At 45.4% G+C, this 23,695-nt stretch overlaps 5 protein-coding genes across 10 annotated transcripts; 4 read left to right on the forward strand and 1 right to left on the reverse strand.

Moving 5' to 3' along the window:
- Positions 1-368: 368 nt before the first annotated feature.
- Positions 369-2,354, forward strand: LOC135624217 (pectate lyase-like). Its single transcript, XM_065127635.1, has 5 exons — positions 369-769; positions 940-1,591; positions 1,688-1,791; positions 1,882-2,020; positions 2,118-2,354. The coding sequence occupies exons 1-5, from the start codon at positions 384-386 to the stop codon at positions 2,337-2,339; spliced, it is 1,503 nt and encodes a 500-aa protein (XP_064983707.1). The 5' UTR covers positions 369-383; the 3' UTR covers positions 2,340-2,354.
- Positions 2,355-2,661: 307 nt separating this feature from the next.
- LOC103969837 (UDP-galactose/UDP-glucose transporter 3-like) lies at positions 2,662-5,704 on the forward strand. 4 transcript variants are annotated; one of them, XR_010491923.1, is made up of 5 exons: positions 2,686-3,029; positions 3,187-3,284; positions 3,373-3,506; positions 3,859-4,030; positions 4,855-5,704. XR_010491923.1 is itself a non-coding variant. In XM_065129557.1 (4 exons), exons 1-4 carry the CDS (start codon positions 2,893-2,895, stop codon positions 3,943-3,945), a joined length of 453 nt encoding a protein of 150 aa, XP_064985629.1. In that variant the 5' UTR covers positions 2,662-2,892; the 3' UTR covers positions 3,946-4,231. The 4 variants fall into 4 exon arrangements, 3 of the variants coding, with proteins under 3 accessions (XP_064985629.1, XP_064985628.1, XP_064985630.1); XM_065129557.1 differs by lacking the exon at positions 4,855-5,704 and having other exon boundaries at positions 2,662-3,029; positions 3,376-3,506; positions 3,859-4,231; XM_065129556.1 differs by lacking the exon at positions 4,855-5,704 and having other exon boundaries at positions 3,859-4,231.
- Positions 5,705-5,830: 126 nt separating this feature from the next.
- LOC135625161 (single-stranded DNA-binding protein WHY1, chloroplastic-like) lies at positions 5,831-10,330 on the forward strand. Its single transcript, XM_065129555.1, has 7 exons — positions 5,831-6,200; positions 6,298-6,392; positions 6,483-6,575; positions 8,357-8,451; positions 9,190-9,263; positions 9,663-9,751; positions 9,926-10,330. Exons 1-7 carry the CDS (start codon positions 5,960-5,962, stop codon positions 10,037-10,039), a joined length of 801 nt encoding a protein of 266 aa, XP_064985627.1. The 5' UTR covers positions 5,831-5,959; the 3' UTR covers positions 10,040-10,330.
- Positions 10,331-11,769: 1,439 nt separating this feature from the next.
- Positions 11,770-13,558, forward strand: LOC103969838 (plant cysteine oxidase 2). 3 transcript variants are annotated; one of them, XR_010491924.1, is made up of 6 exons: positions 11,770-11,957; positions 12,232-12,350; positions 12,431-12,590; positions 12,703-12,927; positions 13,036-13,194; positions 13,277-13,557. XR_010491924.1 is itself a non-coding variant. In XM_018819413.2 (5 exons), the coding sequence occupies exons 1-4, from the start codon at positions 11,846-11,848 to the stop codon at positions 12,879-12,881; spliced, it is 570 nt and encodes a 189-aa protein (XP_018674958.2). In that variant the 5' UTR covers positions 11,771-11,845; the 3' UTR covers positions 12,882-12,927; positions 13,277-13,555. The 3 variants fall into 3 exon arrangements, 1 of the variants encoding a protein (XP_018674958.2); XR_001975924.2 differs by having other exon boundaries at positions 11,771-11,957; positions 12,703-13,194; positions 13,277-13,558; XM_018819413.2 differs by lacking the exon at positions 13,036-13,194 and having other exon boundaries at positions 11,771-11,957; positions 13,277-13,555.
- A 1,638-nt stretch (positions 13,559-15,196) lies between these two features.
- On the reverse strand, positions 15,197-16,083 carry LOC135625162 (uncharacterized). Its single transcript, XM_065129560.1, has one exon. It carries the CDS (start codon positions 15,993-15,995, stop codon positions 15,555-15,557), a length of 441 nt encoding a protein of 146 aa, XP_064985632.1. The 5' UTR covers positions 15,996-16,083; the 3' UTR covers positions 15,197-15,554.
- Between the last annotated feature and the right edge of the window lie 7,612 nt (positions 16,084-23,695).

Genomic DNA, 23,695 nt, shown 5'->3' on the forward strand with positions numbered 1-23,695 from the left:
AGCTACTATACTATGGAACCTAATTATCGTTTATTTTTTCTATTTTTTTATTTATTTAGTTGGTTTGAAATTGGAATCAAGGATTCCGATCTCAATTCATAGGAATCATAACTACAACCGAACCATATGGTGGCGGTTCAGATTTGATTCTAGTTCCGGGTGGGTTTGGTTTGAACGCAACCTTGGTGAAGGTATAAGAATTGCAATCAGTTATAGTGTTTTTAACCTATCTATCAAAGCATTGTATATATATATATATATATATATATATATATATATACTCTGTCTCTCTCTCTCTCTCTCTTTGTTTCTCTTGCTATCAGACGTGTGGCCACCGTAACCACCTGTCCGTTGTTTCTGCCCCATTCCGTCAAGACCACCGCATGGCGGGGGCGGCGGGTGCGGCTATCCTCTCTTTTCGCCGGCAAACACTTAAACAGGCTGCCTCCACTCTTTTTATAAGCCACCCAACCATTGCAGACCCCATCGCAGGCCGAGAGGGTGAGCATACCCGTGGCCCTTGGTTGGTTTCTCCTTCGTCGGGAAGGAGCAGCAGCAAGGAGGTGCCGAATCAAATGGAGTTCTGCCTTGGGTACTTGTTCTACTCCCTCCTCTTCCTAGCCTCTGCTGCCTCCTCCAACACCAACATCACGGACTACGATGAGTACTGGGTGAAGAGGGAAGCCGAGGCACTCTCCAATATCATGCAGGCCTACGTTTCCGAACCGGAATCCGTCGTCAACCACTTCAACACCCCCGACATCTTCCAGTAAGTCCTCTGTTTCTCTGCCCCCGTCCATCAATTGTAGGCGACCAACACCACGCTTTTTGTTTGCTTCACGTGATTGTTCACGTCGCAATGGTCATAGCCATCGACTCCAAAAACTGTGATGCGCATGGACGAGTGATACCATTTTGGGTGGTCGGTAACTCGTGCAGGGTCTTCAACAGCACCAGGAGGAGCCTTCGCCATGGAAAAGGAAAAGGCCGAAAATGCATTGCCACAAACCCGATCGACCGGTGCTGGAGGTGCAGGAGCGATTGGGCGAGCAACCGCAAGCTTCTGGCCAAGTGCGCCAAGGGCTTCGGCCGCCACGCCGAAGGCGGCTTGAGTGGTTCGATTTATGTGGTTACAAATCCTTCGGACGACAACCTCCTGGACCCCCGGCCAGGCACCCTCCGCTACGGCGTGACCCGCGACAGGCCACTCTGGATCATCTTCGCCCGTGACATGGTCATCAAGCTCCAACAGGAGCTGATGATCAACAACTACAAGACCATCGACGGTCGGGGGGCGAACGTTCACATCGCCTACGGTGCCGGCCTCACCATCCAGTTCGTGAAGCATGTCATCGTTCACAACCTCCACATTCACGACATCAAGCCCGGCGCCGGTGGCAACATCAGGGACTCCGAGGGGCACTGGGGGATAAGGACGCGAAGCGACGGCGACGGCGTCAGCATCTTCGGCGCCTCCCACGTCTGGGTCGACCATCTCTCCATGTCAAACTGCGCCGACGGCCTCATCGATGCCGTCAAAGCGTCCACCGCCATCACCATTTCCAACTGCCACCTTACCCGCCATAACGACGTAAATTTTGGAACCCGGCTCACCACATGATAATAGCCGCACGTCTTCCTCCTCCTGTTTCTTCCATTCCTTATATCGCCGTCTGCTTGGTTACAGGTGATCTTGTTGGGTGCCAGCGACAAGAGCCAGGAGGACGCTGTGATGCAGGTCACTGTTGCCTACAACCACTTCGGGAAAGGCCTTGTGCAGAGGATGCCCAGGTGAGAGAAGAGCCTCCTCGTTACGCAGGGAGAACCGGATGCCCTGTGCCGCAACTAATTAGAGTAACTTGTCCCCCCCTCCTCGCGCAGGTGCCGATGGGGCTTCTTCCATGTAGTGAACAACGACTACACCCACTGGATGATGTACGCTGTCGGCGGCAGCCAGCATCCCACCATCATCAGCCAGGGCAACCGATTCGTGGGTCCACCAATCCAATTCGCCAAGGAGGTATTCATGACGCGCGCATACATTGCACAGTTTTGAGTATCCATGGCGACGAACAACCACATATATCTATCTATCTATCTATCTATATGCGATGCAGGTGACCCACAGGGAGTACGCACCGGAATCCGAATGGAAGAACTGGATCTGGACATCCGAAGACGACGAGTTCAAGAGTGGGGCGTTCTTCATTCAGTCAGGACATAAGTACCAGGGAAAGCACTCCAGGTATGATGTGATCAAAGCAAAGCCAGGGAGCATCGCCGGACGGCTCACTCGTTTCTCGGGAGCTCTCCAGTGCAGTCCGAATCGTCCATGCTGATGTTGCGATCTACATCGGTTGAACGTGCCGCTGCAGAAGGATGAGAGAGTGCGTGATTGATCAAGGTCGAGATAGCGGATGATTTGTACGATTGCAAGCGCAATCCAATTACTCATATCGATATGCATGTCTGTGTCGGCTTTGTTGTTTTTGAACTTTCAGCTATTTTATTTGAAATATTGAAAATCCAAACTTGTTAAACATCAAATATTGTGTTATGTCACGTGACAAGCCTAACCATTACGCTCTCAATCAAATCAAAACAATCACAACGCCCCTCATAGTGGTCGGAGTCAACGGAGTCCAAATTGTGGTACCCACGGCCCAACTAACACCCCGCTCCGCGGCCGACGTCGTTTCCAGCAAACGAGAACTCGCGCCAATGACGACCAGCCGTGTGGAATATCTGACGTTGCTCCGTCTCACTGCCGTCCCTCCGCGTTAGCTCTCTCCCCGCTCCGCCGTCGACATATATCCGTCTCTTTCCGGCTCCGGTCCCCGTCGGTTCCTTTCTTCATCTTCTCCCATTCACCGGGAGATCGGACGCGGGGAGATGCCCTCCGTCGGATCCAGCCGGGAAATGGAAGGGCATGAAGCCGCCGCTGGGTTCGACCGCGTCCTGTTGCTGGCCTTCTGCGTCGTCGGCATCTGGTCCGCCTACATCTGCCAGGTCGTCCTGCAAGAAACTGTGTGAGTAGCTTTCTTTCGTTGCCTTAGCTCTTTTTTTTCTTTTCACTTTTTCTTGCTCGATTCCTTATCAAATTGGCCCTTTGTCAACGAAACAAGCATCTAAATCTGGTGACCTGTGTTACGGTTTGTAATGAACGTACCCTTTCTTGTGTCTCAGATCGACCAAGCTATTTGGGCCTGACGGGAAGCGGTTCGAGCACCTCTCCTTCTTGAACCTGGCGCAGAACGCGGTTTGCTTCTTGTGGTCCTTGATCAGTAAGTGGATCGCAGATCTGTTGTTGTTGTTGTTGTTGTTTGGGAGGATTGATGGATATAATTTGTTTCACTTTCATCGATTGGGCAGTAGCGATAAAACTGTGGTCGAGGAACTCTTCGGGGGTAGCTCCATTGTGGAGCTACTGGAGCCCAAACATCTCTAATACCATCGGTCCTTCCATGGGAATCGAAGCCTTGAAGTATATCAGTTATCCCGCACAGGTAAGTTAGGCGAAGGGTTCAGATATTAGAGTTTGATAGTTCAATTGTGATCAACTGTTTGTGTGTGCATACAAGAACTGGCATCTTTTCTAAAACAATTAACCAGGAAACAGATATCTTTATTATGACAGTGTTGTATCCATTCCTTAGCTTTGCTCAAGTTAAAATAAAGTTCGATTCTTCTTAGGAGTGATAACCTCCAAATTCCACAGCTCTTGTCGTAATGGCTGCTATTTGGACAATTCCTAGCTTTCCAAATGTTCTACATTATAGACACTCTATCTAGGAAGGTAGATTTCCTCGATACCCAATTTTGAAATATTTACTGATATTTGCAGTACTGTTCCAACAGCGACCAAACCTCAAAAGGCATAGTGGCAATATGCAAGGCTTGCATTTCATCAATCTTGGATTAAGCACATCGGGCGAAGTTGATTAACACCACTATGTAGAAGTTACGACTGTTTAATGGATTTGTTGGAGAGGATCTCCCAAAAGGCAAATCATACATCTACATTATAATAGTAAGTCAAGACTCGAGAAATCAATAGTGACTATATAGCAAGTTAAGATTTGGCACTTTTGCATGAGTTTGCAGAAAAATGCTACAATTATGTTGTTCTCGAGTTATCCAGCTGTGTTCTTCAGCAAAAGTAGCATTTGTTATTTCTCCCTCATGATAATCTCAAATGTTTGATCCTTCTATAGATTTCTCTTGTTGAGCAGCTATTATCATCCTTTTGTTCACATGTGCATTGATGAGCATTAATTTCCTGAAAATTACTTGTTAATTTCAGGAGATTATATTTCAGATTATTAAGGAGTACTAATTTTATTAATTCTGTGTATTTGCTTTCGGTTTTGGCAAAATCTACAAAGATGATTCCTGGTGAGTGTTGTATTTGCTTTCGGTTCCATGCAAACATTAGCAAGGTTTTTCCTGAAAAGAAATTGTTTTTTGATGTGTGATGTGCAGCACTTTAAGTACACCAAGCCAATAACTAATTATAAAAATATGAAATTTATATCCATGGTTGATGACATTTGTGTCAATAAATAAGACTGTTGCATTATAAAGCATTTAAATTCTCAATATCCCTTTAGTTATGTTTTGAAATATAGCTCAATTATCCTATTTTAATAATCCAAGCAAATGACAAACTATGTTTTAGTGGTCAACTTGAAAGCGCTTAACACTTGTAGTTGTTTCTCTCTACAGCTTAGCTCTCTGTAACCGAAGAGTTACCACGTATATGATATCCGAATGGCTGATGTTAGGATAAGCACGAGTAGTTACTTCTTTGTAATTATTGTCCTCACTAACAAGTGTTTCTTGGCCTACTCCCAGTTATGCTGATGGGTACTCTTGTTTATGGGATCAAATACACTATCCCGGAGTACATTTGCACATTCCTTGTTGCCGGAGGGGTATCATCATTTGCACTTTCGAAGGTCAGATGGTTTCCTCTGTTTCCTGATGTGGGAAAATTTTTGACGATTGTTTATCAATTGAAACAGATAACCTATCATCCTGTTTTTTAATATGATGTCCGGTTGGTTAGGAATGAGTTTTAATGTGTGATATCTTGCTAACACCACCATCACTACTACCCGCAAGTTTGTCAGCATCGTCGTCTCCTCTTTGATAAGCGGTAATCCCTTGTCCCCGAAGCATTGGGCAAGTGTGGTAACGGTGTTCTCGGGGCTCTCTCTGCAGATCTTCCTCAAGTGGAGGAAGATCCAGCGAACAAAGAAGGGAAGAAAGGCCGCATGAGGCCAACGTTGCACTCCTTTCTCTTTCTATTATAATGTAATATGATCGTCGTCGAGCAGGAGAGGGGCATAACAGCGTCACTACCATTCAGGCAGATTTTTACGCTGATGAGCAATGCAAATGCACCGATCGTGTAACAAATATTTACTGCAATCTTACCCCTCTTTTCGGATACCCCAATTTGTGGGAGACAGGCTAAGTCTAATGCGAGGAGGATATTGTGGCAGGAATGGTGATCATCGACCGGTAAGGAGATTTTTGTTATTGGGTACCCATAATTGGTTTCTTCGGAAAAAAAGTAGGCCTTTGTATAATGGGACCACCAAGTAATGCCTTTATTTTCTTTGTCAAGTTAATTAATTACCATAGGCCTTTATTTCGTGTCATTGGTTACATCTAAATTATACGCCTTAAACTATTTTAATTAAGTTAACTAATCATAATTTGGTTACAAACAATGTTGAATCTTCCCCGGTTTGTTTTCTCCTCGACTCTCGCGTCGGGTCTGTGGCGAACGACACTCCAACTCGACGATAGCAATTTGACATGACCTGAATGGTAAGTTTACTCACCCGAAGGGGTGGTATCGGGAACTTCCAGGGCTCGGTTGAGTGACGGCCGCATTTCGTTTACGGCGATAACAGCAGCCCCAGCCTGCGCATTCTCGCACTTTGGAGTGATGTCTTCCCCGTCGTGTCCTCTCTCCCTCCGCCCTTCTCCTCCTCTCCTCCCGTCTTCCTTCGCTCCCCTCAGAATTAGTTTTTCCTGTCCCACAACTCTAACCCTTGGTAGCAAGAAGAAGGCACAGCTTTCCGTTCTATGCCGCCGCTCCGACTACTTCGACCAGCAGCGCCTCTTTTCTCGACCTCCTTCGCCGTCGCAGGATGAACCGTCCTTCTTGGCCTCTCAGCCTCCCGGAGGTTCCTATCGGTTCCTCTCTTACAGTTTCCGCACCGATTGAGGGGGAAAAACAAAAAACCTAACCTTTTATGTTGCTTCGGCTTGTCTGCTTTTCAGCTCAACCTTCTAGGGTTTTCGTCGGGTATTCCATTTACAAAGGCAAGGCCGCGCTCACCGTTGAGCCGAGGGCTCCTGAATTTGCCCCACTGGATGTGAGTTTCTTAGTTTGATTTCATATTTTTTTGGCCAAAATCTGTGGTTGGTTTGTAAAATTCACCGTGGTCGATTTATTCGCGGTGCAGTCTGGAGCATATAAGGTTTCCAAGGAAGGATTTATCCTACTCCAGTTTGCCCCTGCAGGAGCGACCCGGCAATATGATTGGAGCAGGAAACAGGTTTGCTAAATTACTTCCATTTTTCTTCCTTGTATTATTGGTATATAGTGTGATCAACGTGAATTAACATAGTAAATCACGCAAAGAAGGCGAAGTATATATTTGGTTTTATATGGAATTGCCAGCCATCTTTAGATTTAAAATGATCTGGAAGATAAAATCTCTTAAACCTTTTTTGGTTGCTTGTTATTTCCTGTGAATCAGTTTTACACGTAAAGTGTTTTACTGTACTAAATAATGCGCCTATGTTTCTATTGTTGTCAGAGCAAGAGCCAAAGATTCTTCAATGGAGTGGCCATAACTTTTAGGCTGATGAAGAAACGACACATTATGATATATATATATATATATATATATATATATATATATATATATATATAGAGAGAGAGAGAGAGAGAGAGAGAGAGAGAGTACGATAGCGAATTTATTCCATTAAGTTAAAGAACAAGTACGGTGTGAAATAATAAAGAAGTTGCCTACTTGTTTTAGATCATTTATCCTGATAACCAAGATAATTCATAACCTGGAACAACCCCATGCCATTTTTATGTCTTTGCGTGCATAAGTGATGGAGGTTAAGGAAATCTGATTTTCAGAAGAAGTGGTATATGGAGTTGAGAGGCAACGAATTTTATGTATTCAATAAAGTTGCATTCTTATTGTCTTACAGTGACATTAACAATAACAACAACAAGAAGCTGTAATGTCTGTCCTACTTTGGGTCAGCTATATGCATCTATTACACCATTGATTTATATGTACAAAGCTATGTAATCTGTTTTCCTCTTTTGCTGGAAATGATCATGGGACCTAAATTGTAGTGTGAATGTTATTTAGGGACCAGTTGGTTTGCAGTTGAAAATTAGTAGGCATTAGAACCATATTATACTGGGACGTGTGTGTGTGTATTATTGGGAGAGGCCATTGTGGGCATGGTTCGTGGCATACCTTGGTCCATTAATGGAAGAAACTTTTTGAATCTAAAAGCATAGCAGTTTGTGCTTGTTGTCCCATGTTTGCATCATAGCAATGGATAATTCTATGATTTTTACATGTTATTGTTGCTTTCCACATGAAGGAACTAAAAAAATATATATCGTGCAGCTTTAGAATTTCATCAGAAGACTTTTTCATGAACGAGAATCATCAAGAAAGCACACAGCACCCTCCTTTACCGCTTTACAAATTTTGAAATAACATGTAGCAGGGTTCATACCTAAGTATTTTCATTTTGGAAGTTGAATAACAAGAGAATTTTAAAGCATGGTTACAAATTACTTCTTCCTTGCAATTTAAAAAATTTGCACTGTGGACTTAGATTAAGAGAACAACCATGTGCTAACAAGCATCGTCTCCTTTGGGATAGGCATCCATGAAGATTCAGTTGGAACATGGGTTATTATGAACCTGCTATTTTACATACTAAACTAGCCTATGATGAAAATCTGAAATGGATGGGGCAGGCTTTGGTCATTGGGGTAAATAGTATTGATAAATATACGTAAGTGATTAATATATGTGTAGTTCATATTTTCCTTTCGACAGCAATCTTGATGCTACATCATGATAATCTTGTGCTTTCTGCTGTAAGAACTAGTTGTGTGTTATTCGACATGCTTAGTACATAATTTTTTTAGGAATTACAACTCTGTTCCTATTCTAATCATGTCTCTCTCTCATTTTCTGGAAATTTCTATTTTACCTCTCTGTGCACTTTTTCTTTTTTGAGCCTTTTCCGCAAATACAATGTAAAGCTTAATTATTTTTTATATTTGATGCAGGTCTTTTCCCTGTCAGTAGTTGAAGTTGGTCATTTGATGAGTCTTGGTGCAAAGGATTCTTGTGAGTTTTTTCATGATCCATTTAAGGGAAGAAGGTAATCATCTTGATAAGAAATATATGCTGTGTAGATGGTGGTCTTGAAAGCTTGTGTTTGTAATGTGCATGAGTTAGTGGTCACTGTGTTGTGTTCCTATTTTAAAAGTCTTGTTGCTTCAAATACTTTACATATGTTGCATTGTTCTTTTAATCTAGTTATATCACAAACTTGATCTTCCATTTGATGAATGAGGGCATCCATAACTAGTCAGGTACTTCAGATCACTGCATAGGGCATATGCAGCATGGGTCTGAAAATTAAATTTTAGTCATTTAAAGTTTAAAAAAGCATAGAAATTATATGTTTATTTTTTACTACCATACTATAAAGTGCATCTGAAACTAAAGAAAGAACATTTCATGGTGCTTTAGTATTGGAATGTGGAAACAGAACTTTTATCTTTATGGAATTTATAGTTCCATCTGAAGTTCATGGTAGTGGTTCAAGTGATTTATCCTAATAGATACTATCTACTCTTTATTTTTATCTGCAGCGCTATTTGTTATAGTAAAATGAAGATCATGCTTAAAATGGATGGTAACTGGGCTTCTTGCTTACAGTCAATATGACAATTATTATTTTTCTGAGTCATATATTCTTGTATTCTCGATCATCGCTTGATCATTAATAAAAGGCTTTCTAATTCTTTTTTCTGATCCAGTGGGGCTTCCTATTGATCTAAAACTAAGTGTAACTTAGCTAACTGGTTGAAGTGTCATCTCTTTTCCCTTGCAGTGATGAAGGCAAGGTCCGTAAAGTTCTGAAGGCAGAACCTCTTCCAGATGGCACTGGACATTTCTTTAATCTTAGTAATTCTCTATTTTCTGTCTTTCTTTGAGTAAATTAGATGTATTTGTCACTTGATGTGATATATAAGATTTCTACAATTATGCATTGAACTTCTCGAGTTCTGATTTTTCTAGTTCCATTTTGTGGCTAAGACTGTAATATACCGATCCAGATTGCATTATCTGACTGATCATCATCCCAATCTTAAAATGCTGATCCAGATTCTCTTGAACCTTGGTGTATATCATGTGACTTTTCAAATGTACGACAGACTGATGTGTTCTGGCAAATGCACATATTATTATGTTCCTCATCAGAGCATTACAAGATTGCTTATGAGTTGCTCAGATAATTAGTTAGTTGTTATTTAGTTGGTAATGAGAAGTTGGCATGCTAAGTTCCTTGCTTTTCTTGTGTAGGTGTTCAAAATCGCCTCCTGAATGTGGACGAAAGCATATATATACCCATTACCAAGGCGGAATTCAGCATTCTGAACTCGGCTTTCAATGTATGGCATGTCTCGTCTTCATTTTCAATTGCCCAAACTTTTTAGTACTTGATTGTCTAAAAATTTAACATAATTATCTGTCATAACTAATTGGTGTGACTATAGTTTAGAGATAGAGGTGGATATGAAAAATGGTCTAGAGATGGATTTCATGGCTATCTAATGATAATGCAGTTTGTCATTCCATACCTTCTGGGTTGGCATACCTTTGCTAATGCTATCAAACCTGAGGACTCCTTCCGCTCAAATAATGCAAGATCTGGGCCTGAAATGGAATGGGGACGGTGAAGCAGATATACCAGACGACAGAAGAAGCATACTCCTGAGAGCATCCAGATGATGCATTTCTTGAAAGTTGACCTGGTGAGAAAAGTTTGCTGATCCTGTAGCCATCTGCAATGAAATTTATTTCTACTCGGATGTGAACTGGGAGGAAATTTTGTGGATGTGTGTTGGCATCGCGGCTGTGGATGCCGTATGATGATACTGATAAGTGGGGCCACTGAAACACTGTTTTTTAGTAGACATTGTAGCAAGATTACAAGTTAAGACTAAGTTTCAGAATGGAGTGTCGATGCATGTCGAGTATCAAACTTTCCTTTACCGGAGCTTATGGGATATGAAAAGTTCTTGCAGGCCTCCCTCTTGAAACGAGGACAACAATTTTCACAGAATCAATACTGCAACAATCAGATGGTTTGAGAATTACTCATGTTAAGCGATGAACCTCCTCGAGGCCAACATCGTTCCAGGTTAAGCTTCTTAAGATCCATGTTTGCCTGCGCCTCGTAAGTGTTGTATTACATACGACACTGGTCCTTCGCTGCGAGCTGCTGCTGCTGTTCCATTCAAGAACGAAACAGACAAGGATTTAACTGCTGCGATTTTTCGGTGTTCTATCTGTAGTTTTTATTTCTTTGGACGTTGCTGCACTCCATTCCATATATAAGAATCATATATCGGTATACGTGAGGCCGGTGCGGCGATCGGAAGACAGGCTTCAACACGCAAGACACCTCTTCCTCGATTCCTCCTGCCAAAGGCTTCAGCATGTTATTCCTTGGCGGACGAAAGGAGTGACGCCACGGTGCATGGCGTCACTCCTTTCGTCATCTACTCCCAATCTACAGAAGAAGAAGAAGACTCGTGAGTCGACGGAGACCTGAATACGGACGAGCGTCACTTCCAAGCACTATCCACATCACGGGGGAGATCTCAGATGATGATCATGTGGACGAACTGAAACTTTGATCCGCCGGCCCCATGCTTCGAAGTAGATACTTATCCATGCATGCATGTAAGCTCCACAAGACTACTTGCCCTATCAAATTAATTAGGATTCTTCCTGATCCGTGCTGCTCCGGCCAGTCCTTGTATAAGATCCTTTGTCCATCGGTCGGCCTAATCAAAACATCGACATGTGATGTGTTTATCAGGATTTCAAGGAAAAATAATCTTCAAACAAGATTTGGAGTGATGGATCAAACTATAATTCATTCCCACGAACCATATACCTTAATGTATTATATAATTAGGCATTATTAGCGTCTTGATATTTTAGCCATTATTATATTTCAGATCATCTTATGGATAATGGGCGGGCCACTCACATTACATCATTCGCAGCTGACATTCCCTGGAGGCATGGCATCATCACATCATACGACCTGAGGCCGTGCTCCACATTGCTGCTGATCTATCATTAGTCCACATACATACATGGATGCGAGAACAAGAGAGAGGCAGTGGAGATCATTTTTCAAGGCTGTTTGAGGGTAGCACACAGGAAGGTGGCTTTGCCCATGGTTTTCCGATTCCAAACAAACTGTACGTACGTGTTGGATCCCAACTCCCAATGTGCATCCTTGGACCCCTCGCATCTCTCTCTCTCTCTCTCTCTCTCTCTCTCTCTCATCCTCTCCGGGCGGAAACCACCACCCACAGAATTGGGATCGGAATACGCTCGGCAGCTTAATTACGAGTCTTCTCATATAAATATGGGAGACCATGCGGAACTCGTCTCCTACCTCCGATTCCTTTCCTCCTTCGGTTCTTGCTTGATGATCAGAATCTAGGGAACGGAAGCTCGGGCTAATGCCGTCGGCGGTGCAGAGGATGTTGGATACGTGCAGAGAGGTGTTTGCCGACGGAGGTGCCGGGATCGTGCCCTCGCCGGAGGATGTTGATCGTATTATGTCCATTTTCGGTACGAAAGACATTATCACCTTTCTTTTTCCTTGTATTTCATACGAAAGACATTATTACGTTGGTTTCTGGGGATTTCAATAGTACGATCGTAGTTTTCGACACTTTTGTTTATGCTGCCGTCCGTTTCCTGTGTTTTGCCATCGATAAGAAACTCGGCCATGAATGAACGAAGGGTTTCTGATGTGAACATGGTGAATACAATGCGCTTGAATGGTAAGCTGCTGCGTACATGCACGGAACATAATCCCCTTTGCTACGTTCCAAACTTGCAGATGGTATAGATGCCTCGGATGTTGGTCTTACTCCGGATATGTCGTACTTCCGACGTGGTGCATCCAGAGGAACGCCGGTGATTACGTACCTGCCCATCCGCGAGCTCGAGGAGTTCTCGGTACGGAGCACGATGACGATGATTATTATTATGTTGGTTCCATAGGAGCTGATCTATGTATGGATGCTTCGACCGTGCAGATGGTCATCTTCTGTTTGCCTCCGTCGGGTGTGATCCCACTCCACGACCATCCAGGCATGACGGTATTCACCAAGCTTCTCTTCGGCTCCATGCACATCAAATCCTATGACTGGGTCAATGTGCCTCAGAACTTGGCCGAGCTGGTCAACCCTTTACAACGTCAGTTCCATGGAATGAGTACTCACTTTTAGAGCTGTAACTTAACTCAATGGGTTTTAGAGCTTTAACTGATCTGTGCTGCTACTTGTTCATCGTGCATACATCTGAATAGCAACCTCGTTACCCCCTGGATTGCGCTTGGCGAAAGTGAAGACGGATGCCATCTTTACTGCGCCTTGTAGGACCTCCGTGCTTTATCCGGAAGACGGAGGCAACCTGCACTGTTTCAGAGCAAGAACATGTTGTGCAGTGCTGGACGTGCTGGGACCGCCTTATTCCGGCGCTCGATGAAGGGATTGCACCTACTACCACGATCGTCCATACGCTTGGTTTCCTGGTGGGTAGGTTCTGCGCAAATTTGCGTTTCGCTTGGTCTCCTTTATGCATATACATATACCTATATATCCTCAACTTTCATTTGATTTGAGGTTTATTCCATGTTGAGAGCTTTGGAGGGCGAGACATCTCGTCGCCACCAATAGGTTGATGTTATCCTGCTTTCCTGCTTCTCGATGGTTATTCTCGTTCCTCTGTCTCATGCAACCGTGCATATATATATATATATATATATATATATATATCATCGTCCCCATGCCACTCCTGGGTATGATGCGTTTTGCCACCTGAGTTTGGCCGTGAATCCATCAGATAATGATGTTGTTTCTTTCTCTTTCCCACCATAACAGGAGAGGCGAACCCGGTAGCCGATGAGGACGTCGGGACGTACGCTTGGCTTGAAGAGAGGAACCAGCCTGACGACTTCTTTGTGGTTAGGGCCAAATACAATGGTGTAAGGATTTAGATGTGTACGCAGTGTGTAGTGTAGTGTGTAGCTACAGAATCCTAACACTATGCTTGTCGACCAAATATGTACACAAAATTTTAGTTTCCGTCCGTGTGTTTGTTCGGAAACTGCAGTGGAATTTGTTTTTCCTGATGATATGAAGAGATGAAGAAATTAATGTTTTGAGTAGAAACACAACGATGCTGTAAATGGAGCATCAGACATCGCTACGATCGTTAATTTACAAGCTGATTATAGATGATTAGATCTTTCGGCATCCCGATCCTTAAAATTTAAAATTTTATATTGAAATCTAACATATAGTTTATTTATGGTGTGTTGATTTTATCGATAAAAATATAAAAATGATAGGTAATAAGATAAATTTAATATCCTAGTAATGCTTTCAGTAATAACAAACAACAATGATGTTGGGCTCGTGGCAATTGTGTTAGTATCGATGTAGATATAGAGATATAGATATCGATGTAAATGTAGATATCGATTTAGATAACAAACTAGATATAGCTTTCCTTTTTTAAGTTTACAATATGTCTGTCCACGACGTCAATTTCCTCATTGCTCGTCATATTTGCAATGTCACTTGTGCTCTTGCCACTCCCTTGTGCTCTTGCCACTCCCTCGACGTTGGTTGTTGCATCTCCAACATACGTCCATGGCGGGTCAACCCCTCTATACTTCATGTAATCTTGATTTTGCTACCTCCTCTTTGCACTTGGTGGTCTCCTCATCCTCTAACTCTTGTCTCACCACCTTCGAGTCCATGCACGATACCTCGGGCGAAGAAGCTCATAGATTCTCTGTGGACGACTATGAAACGATAGTGCAGGGTGTTTGAGGAAAGGGTAGAGATCGTCTTGCCAAGTTGAAGCCGAGGATGTGGTTGTCGAGTAATAATGGTGCGTGGAAGTGACAGCCCGCGTGGTTGGCCCGCACTAGGAAACAACCGTGGGCCTACCACTACAAGTAGCCCTTGTAGTAGTGTTGTGGTTCTCCATCAAACTCTAAGAGTATAATGCGACAGCGAAAAGATATAGTTGGGCGATGCTTCAGAGTGCCTATAAAGTTAATCATCATTGTCGCATCATAATCGTCCAAATCGTCGAGTGCAAAGCCTGAGTTACCGAAACAATTATCGAGTGTTAGCAATTGTGTCGTCCTCTTCCTTTATCTCAACTCTCATTGCTGCTCTCTCTTCTCATCCATGATCACCCATAACCCCCAACGACGTCACAATCCATCATCTTTTTGTCTATCGTTTTCACTTCCATAGTCCAACCTACCGGAAGGCCCAAGTATGCCCATAAGGCGTAATCAATCTGTCAATTCTCTCGTCTCCGCTGCTTCCCTACCTCCATACATTTGTACCCGCTCCGGAGTCCATGGTTGAGATTCCACAGCAATTTCTTCTAATTTTCCCTCGTAGAGAAAGAATCCAAATCCCCCTCTCTCGTCAATCTCTTGCCGCTCGGTTCACCGTGGCCAATTTCAATCATTTTCAGTGGACCCTTAAATCACAGCCGCATACGGTGACTCCAATTTTCGTAGATTGCATCATCTCTCACTGATACATCCATCTATGAATCTGAATAATCTACTAGAATTTTTGTTCATTCAAAGAAAAAGGATTTCTTTTCTTATTTTAAAATTTAAAACACGCTAGAGGTCCCGCAGAGTCAAGACAACGGTCATTAGTCCTCAATCCAACGGTGCCGAGTAACGTGATCTGTACCGACGAAATAGATAGTGAGGTTGAGCAGTGGCCGTGAATAGGAGAGGCGGATAAGAAGAATAGTCGAGCTGAACGAAATGGACAACTCTTTTCTTTGTTACGATTAGCTGTGACATTTTTATTATTAGTATTAATTTTTTCGACAACTCTTTTCTTACAGATAAAAGACACGATGGTCTCAATATCCTGATAGTTAAATACGATCAACATCTTGCAACATCTTCGACGCCCTCTAGTCCGGAATATTATAGGAGAACAAGCTTCTACCACGCCGAGGCGAATGGAAATTGTCCGCTGTGCAGTATCGGACGATTTTGATCCTTTAGGACGGCTTTCTCCGTGTTTCTTCTGCTCTCGTCGATTTTTTCCTTCGCTCTCCTTTGATCTAACAATTAAGTGATGCAGCGACGCACCGCCCCGTTTCATCTTAAGGCTTGTTTCCATTCGCAGTTTGGTGGATCGGGGGCTCTCGATAGACGAAGAACGCATAAAAGCCTCCGATGATGGTGGCAGATCCCACGCACCACACGACCACCGCGACGGGCCACGGCATGACGGAGGCCACCTTGTAGGAAAACATGGTGGTGAGCAGGGCGGTGAGGAACCAGACCGCCACCTTGAGCCTCTCCTTGTGGCGCTGGTTGGACCTCTCGAACTGTCGGAGACACCAGAACAAGGAGACGAGGTCGGCATAGGCGACGATGACGAAGGACAAGGCCCAGAGGTCGTGAATGGACCTGTAGGCGGCGGTGACGCTATTATAGGTCAAGAATGCAAAGCCCAGAAGGGTGATCAATGAGTAGTCGTCTTTGCGGGCGTCCAGCGGAGGTTCCATATAAGGACGTTCTGCTCGCGGCGCCGCGGACATTGCCGGAGATGGCTTTTGCTTATCTGTCAACAGGACCCGATGGGAAGCCTGGTTTTGAGAAGAGCACTCATTTATCAATGGGTGCGGGAGGTGGAATATATTTATAGTGGGAAGTGAGGATGGATGGTTTTCTACTGCATTCTAACACGAATCCGCTGTCCACTTGTCTCGACTTATTGTGGGGTTTCTGCGTCGGGTGACGGGACACGATGTTGAATAATAAAAGACATTTAATGTACGTCGGCATCCGATGCCATTAAATTTGTCCATTTCAGCTAGCGGCCACTTGGAAGAACGTTACTCTGATGTTCCGGCTGGACCTCCACGCCCCATTTCATGCCCACGTTTCCATCTGACAACTCCCTCACCAGTGGGTGCCAGAGCCGTCACAGAGGGACCCCCTATCTCCCACCAAATGGCGAGCGACGGTGTGCCGTAGCCTGCACGAACATAAACTGCGGATTCAGCACCCCGGTCATTAACGTCACGGATGACGACATTGAAGAAGCGGCACACATGGTGGAGGCGTGATCCAGGGAAGGTTGCGGAAGCTTCACGGCACTTTCGGCAGGAGGACATAAAAGTGATGCGACGCTCGCTCACGCACCCACTTGCAGCCGTATGCAGGAACGCCGTAGTGGGGCCAACTTGAGAGGATGCACAATGGGTGGTAGAGGAAGTCGGGTGGTCGACCACACTCGTCTGTCTTTTATCCTCCACGTTTCTGTATTGTCCAAAATTGACTTCCAAGTCGGTCGACGATTGATGAACGGACCGAACGAAAGCGACTCTCTTGCGACATCGTTACAATTTGACCCCTCCACGAGGGCCATTATAACAGGATGCCCTGACGGGACCTCTGGAAAGATCACCGTTCTGGGTGTTGTCGATCGCCGACGTACGTGTGGCGCGCCGACTCCGCTCTTCGTGGGCGGCAATGGCAAGACGTTTGTATGAGAAGCCGGAGCGGTCAAGGATACACAGTTGGCCGACAAGCGCTCTGCGGTTACTGCAACATCCTTAAGGTGTGTCATGGCTGTTGAGATGGATTGTGGCGCGTCCATGGAGATGAAGTTCCAGCGCAGATCCATACCCACTGCTCCCTTCCCTCGGACATTAAGTTTCGAGTGATCTGGCACTCCTCTCGGTATATCTTTAATACTATATTATTTTAACGACGCAAAATTATATATAATTATACTTTCAAATTTATATTATATTATATTATATTATATTATATTATATATATACTTAAGAATAAAAAATAATTAAAATACCAATATTGCAAAGTGAAGAGAAGTCGGCTCCAAACAAAATCCCAATCAGACACGAAGCCAATATAAAATATGCGACGAGACGCTATTAACTTGATTGTTTGGATGCGAAAGCATACACACGTAGCTCTGCTCACTCGTCTGCACCTACGATTTGAAGGGTCGGAGTGTTTCATCAGTCCGTGTGTTTCAACAGTCCGTCCGTCCGTCCGTCGTAGAATTGCGTAGAACGAATCCGCAGGAATGTGACCGCGCACCGCATCGCGACGCGTCTCTCTATCACACAATCAACTCGGTGTAAGAAAGCTCCCGAATACATTTTGTACATCACATCCAATCGGAGTTTTCCATTTGAAACATTATTATTATATTATCGGAAAAGAAGTAACTATGGTGGAGAGGTTGTATCTATCTATGTTAGTTGATACAATTCTGTGCCCATTATCTCTGAGTGAATAAGTTACTTGTTATTATTTATCTATTTTGCAATTCGTCATGTTAATTTTGCTCGTTACTAAGCTGCTGCTTCTTGCTTTTCTTTTTCTTTCATCAAGTGGCCATTGAAGTTTGTAAGTAGTACCATAATTACTTCTGAACGTGTTATGGTTAAAGTGGGTTAATTTAACCCTAATAAATCAAACCCTAAGTTCACGGAATCTCTGGAATCTGTTGATTAGTGAATGATGCATTGATTAATTTGTTTAGCATGACCAATTTTTCCTGCTGATCTGGTTAAGTTATATACTTGTGTTTATGTTGTCAACTTCAAGGTTCTTTGTGTGACTGATTTGATGCTACATTCTTTGTATTTCAGACCCAGCAGAAGCAGAAGGAACATTATCCAGAAAAGGATGGTGATGAATAAATGATTTGTGAAGGCTGCTCGTTCGCCGATGGTGAGAGAGGATTTATAGCAAACCTCATATCCTAGACGTTGGTGAGATAAACATGACTTGGTTCTTTTCTTGCAGTGAGATATCGACACATATTCTGATATAAAAAAGAGATTAAGATGGATTGTAAAATATTCAAGTATTTCTATGTTTTTTTTTTTTTTCTCCCGATGCTGATGCATGCTGTGATAAACTGGTTGCTGTTAGTTCTCGTGCTGAACTGAAGATGGTCTGCATTTCCCTTTGGAGCTCAAGTTTGTACCATGGGATGCTGGTAAACAGATACGATCAAACATTCCATCTGATAAGGACAAAAATGACGATAAGACTCGCGTGACGTCAGCTGTCTCTGACAAAGCCTCACACCCCCAGGTCAATATAGACCGAGGCACCGATCGAGACGCATTAACGTCCTACTCGAGCTCGTTTCTTCACGCCACGCCAACACCAATGTCAGACGCTACCAGCCTGCCCCTGCAAGCGGGCACATCAGGGAACAGTAAGCTTCCCTATAAATACCCTTACCTTCTGAACGGAAAGGGGGACTGGGGACTTCGACTTAGACTGAGACTGCAACTTCTACTTCTCCCTCTAAAACCCTCTCCACTTCCACTGATTGGATCGTCGGAGGGGTCGGGCCGAGCTTCCGACCCGACCTCTGTGCATGTGCTAAGAAGACGACGTCTCGTCAGGCCACTGAACGAGGGGCCACCCCCCGGAGGAGCCGACGACCCCGCACACCCCCGACCCGGACGTTCGTCGAAGCTCGACTCGGAAAGATCCCCTCGTCGACCGGGCCCGAACCAAGCCGCGTCGGCCCCGAGGCCACGGCATAAGGGTGTTCACACCAACATTTTGACGCTAGAAGGAGGGCCCGCCCCAGCATGTCGAGGGATCACCAGGTCAGCTTTGACGAACCCACGGTTGCGGGGCCATACCCGGCCGAGGCTTCGGGGGAACGCCCCCCGCTTCGGGGACCTCGGGACGAAGGTCTCACCATGACCTCGGAACGCTATGGGCGAACATTCAACAACCTGGGCCTGTCGCCGCCCGACTGTAATGGACAAACTTCTAAACAAGATGTTGGATGTAATGCTTATGTCTGTCCGTTATCTTTTGGCATGTTCATGCCTTGTACAGCAGGTAGAGGGGCGGCCGAAGGATAAATAGTCCCATGTTAGTTGGGTTGGTGGCCTCTTTAGGCTTGTAAATAAAGGTTGTGTCATGTGGACACGTGCGAGAGCTTTTCGGTCTGTAATGGACCATTTTACCCTTTGTTGTGCAACTATTCAGAGCTTGTAAAGTCTGTTTGTAATTTGCATTGTCTATGAAGTGTTTTTCGGACATGTTTGCTTGTGGATCCCGATTGAGGCATTCTCTTTAACCCGTTCTCTCTTTTGTTGGTCCTAAGGGACAATGGGGGGGCTTCGGGGAGGCTGACCTTTGCGGACGGACGCGCGAGGGTGCCGCACGCCTTAGGCAAAACCAGCTAAGGTCGTGACATTATGGTATCAGAGCGGGACAAGCACTCATAAAAACACTTGACATGCAAATGTGGGGGACCTAGCGGGGCTGCGTTGAGGGCAGTCAGCAACGCGCGACCGTTTAAGGGAAAACGGACATGGAGATGTAGGGAAAAGAGTCGCTCAGAGGAGCGGGCATCTAACATTGGCATTCTGAGGAATGGCCAACCCTTCGCGCAAGAGGCACCACGAGAACAGGCAAGCTTGGAAGAATGCGGAGCGCACAAAGGTTGGGATGGCTGAGTTTGAGCTACAGCTCAACATTGACAACTATACTTGATGGTGCTTTAGGCAAGCGAGGCGCTTGGCAAGAATGAGACCATCCAAGGTGGAATGAGTTGTTCAACGACCAAAAGAGTTATGCAAAGCTCACAGAGGTGAGGGGAATTGCTAACTCGAAGAATTTGGTACTCATGCATGGGCTTGTATGCGGACGATGGAATGTTCTTGGCCATCCCAAGGCGACCGAAACTCGGCGCCATGGAGCATTGAAACTTTCTCTTCGGCATGCAAAGGATACGTCCGGAGGAGGCTGAAGTGTGCAACGAGTTTAGCATGTTGCTAGGCCTTGAGGGGTGCGGCGGTGGCTGTATTGACGTGGAGGCGCAATCTAGCAAGTGCGTTTGCAAGGCAGAACAATGCACAGTTTGTTCAGTAGATCGGAGTAGTCCAAGGGGATGGTGGTCTCCGAAACGAAGAGAGATGTTGCTCCAACGGGGTAGTTATCCAGGAGGGATAAATCCCGGCTCTCCAGAGGGAGAATCATGTGAGACGTATCTCATATGTTGAGGAGGAGTACCTTAACAAACAACAACTCCACGAAGCTCGGTGGACAGAGCAGGCGGCGAGGAGTTGTCGCATGATCTCGTCGAGAGGATGCATTGCGAGATCAAGTGGGGGAGCGACCTAAAACAACTTAAATGAAGCAGGAGGGTTGACTCGTGGAATGGTGGGCGCGAGGGCCACCATCGACTCAATGCAAAAACGAGGAGCGGAGCAACTTGGGTGTAACTTGGCGAAGTACCCAAGCCGCATGAAGGGAGCCAGCATAGAAGTTGGAACATGGAGCAGAGGCACAGTGCTTTCCTTAGACAGAGGTCAAGGACATGAACTCTTGCAGAGGCAAGAGTAGGATCATGTTGTTCCATGGGTCCTTCTTTCTAACGGAGCGGACTCATCTTGCATGGTGCCAAAGACGAAGGGAGCTTCGCGGCACATGCACCTTAACTCGAAGAAGCATTTGATGGAGGAACTAAGGCGACTCAATTTACGGAGGCGAAGTTGGGTTCAGAAGGGCCTTAGCACGGGGCAAGAGGACGCAGAGGCGGGTACTCTTGAAGAATATGCCACAGTGTTGCCATTTGAGTTGCTATGAAGGAAGCAGTGCGCAGCGGAGATTGTGCTGGTAGGGGCAGAGGCCCAGGATCCAGACAATGGTGCACAGATTATAGTGAAGTCGATGGACTTCGAGAGCTACTAGGCGACGGACTGTCCTAGAGCGGTGCTTCATCTAAGTGTGACCCAGGAGTGGGTGGATGAAGGTCGATTGCCAGAGGAGCGAACAAAATCGAAGGTGGAAGGGACCCTGCGATGTATTGGCAGAGGCCACACATGGAGGGTTCACAATTCGAGTTTATTCCACAAGGATCAGAATGCAATGGAGATGTCACCAGGAGGCGACATGGTGCAGCGGATCGTGGTGGAACAGTGCGTGGCAATGCGATACACACAACCTAGTCCCGTGAGGGATGAGATCATATGGAGGTATGATCGGGAGCTACTGGGAGCTCAGCTTTGGTGAACAACACGACGGCAAGAAGGGCTATGGATTCAAGGAGTGAAGGCCATGGTACCGCAGAGGCGGGTCTTCCGGGCGTCCACCGAATTTTGCATCGGATGAAAACCTTGGTCATCAGCATATGGGGGCTGGGTTCCACCAAGGGAAAAGTTTGAATGCAAGTACCAGTGAGTTCCATGGGAGGGACTTGATCATGCAGAGGTATGATCGAAGCAGCTGGAGAGTTGGACTTCTCCAGAGTTCATATTCGCTTAAGGGAGCCCGATAAGTCAGAGGACAAGGTCGAGTAAGCGAACGTTGCTACCAAGGAAGCTAAGGAGAACAGAATCGGTGCAAACTCTACAACGTGATGGCAGAGGCCATGCATGGGAGTTGCAGTCTGTCTTTCTATCGACCAAACGGACTGCTTGGAGAACACAGTGGTGTTGAAGCAGGGGGTCGAAAGGGGCGAGGAAGCAACGACGAGTCCAGAGGGACTTAGCTACCCAAAATCAAGCATCAGTCGGAATGGAGGTGGACTCAGAGGAGTGCCAAAGAGACATTTCTACTGATCATGCAGAAAAGGGATACAGATGCGAGGCGATGGATAGTAGGGTCATTGGCATGGCAGCGCCATGGTACCGCAGAGGCGGGACTTCCGTGCAAGTCATTGATCCCTTGCTCTCATGGAGGGAGAGCGCTTGGTCGTAAAAGGGGCCGAGGAGGTGGAGCATGCAGAGGTAATCTCCAAGTACCGAGACAAGGCTGAAGGGCAGAGGCCAAGAAACTTCGTAAGACCGGTGTCAACAAGTTTCTCATCAAGATAGCCGTAAGTGAAGGACTTCAAGTCATGCAAGAGTGCACGACCAAGGAACGAAGCAAGCAATACACGGTGCTGTACCTTTGCTACTCAGTGGAGTAGGCGGCAGGGTTGATGGAGAAGACGGTACAATCCCAGAGGCGACCTCATCTATCAGAGAATTACTCCAAGTTGGGGTGAAAACTTTCTGCATTCCAGAAGTTCAATGGCATTGAGAAGGTGAATCATAGTAGCTAACTCAACGCAAGGAGTGCAAACACTTCAAGTGCTTCAGAAGTGTGAGCAAAGAGCAAGCGAAGGCCAGTAACCAGCTTGATGCATGAAGTACAACATCGAGGAGGCGGGCGAAGTCAAGTAACCTTTGCCTTCTCAATTCTTAAGAGAATGGGCGAAACCGAGTACCCCAATTCTCTTATCTATCCAGCAGAGGAGCTCTGCATAAGTTCAAAGACCCTTCGAAGATAATAGAAGATAATAGTTGTCAAATCCTCACCAACGGTGATCAGTGCTACTGAGAGTAGATTGTCCGCCTCATTTCCCAACGAAATGCCAATCGAAAGTGAAAGTGATGCGAACCTACTTGGATGTGACAACTAACTGAAAGAAGAGTCAATGAGCATATTTTGTGGAGGAATGACCCAAAACTTCAGAAGTTTGCGAGGCGATGCTCGTTAAAGCTCCAACAAGCATCCACCTAGTTCAAGCAGCATGTGGAAATTTTGAGAGACTGGCGCAGTAAGGATGGTCTTTTCCTTTATTTGGTGGATCTGCAGGAATCAACAAGGATCAATACAACTCAGCCAACCCCACACCAGAGTCAGAGTCATTGGCGAGTTGAAGCAGCATGGCGGATCAAAGGTTCGACTACTCAGAAACAGCAACGGGGAGCAGCTGGGAGCCAGGAGGCGCATTGCAGCTGGAGCAGAAGATTGAAGACTCAGCAAAGGCGAAGAGTTGCAGTGTTCACAAAGGCTTCGACGAGGACGTCGAAGGGATAAGTGGGGGAGAATGTAACGGACAAACTTCTAAACAAGATGTTGGATGTAATGCTTATGTCTGTCCGTTGTCTTTTGGCATGTTCATGCCTTGTACAGCAGGTAGAGGGGCGACCGAAGGCTAAATAGTCTCATGTTAGTTGGGTTTGTGGCCTCTTTAGGCTTGTAAATAAAGGTTGTGTCATGTGGACACGTGCGAGAGATTTTCGGTCTGTAATGGACCATTTTACCCTTTGTTCTGCAACTATTCGGAGCTTGTAAAGTCTGTTTGTAATTTGCATTGTCTATGAAGTATTTTTCGGACATGTTTGCTTGTGGATCCCGATTGAGGCGTTCTCTTTAACCCGTTCTCTCTTTTGTTGGTCCTAAGGGACAATGGGGGGGCTTCGGGGAGGCTGACCTTTGCGGACGGACGCGC

Source organism: Musa acuminata, chromosome BXJ2-10 (assembly GCF_036884655.1).
Source record: "Musa acuminata AAA Group cultivar baxijiao chromosome BXJ2-10, Cavendish_Baxijiao_AAA, whole genome shotgun sequence".
In the NCBI taxonomy this organism is placed as follows: domain Eukaryota; kingdom Viridiplantae; phylum Streptophyta; class Magnoliopsida; order Zingiberales; family Musaceae; genus Musa; species Musa acuminata.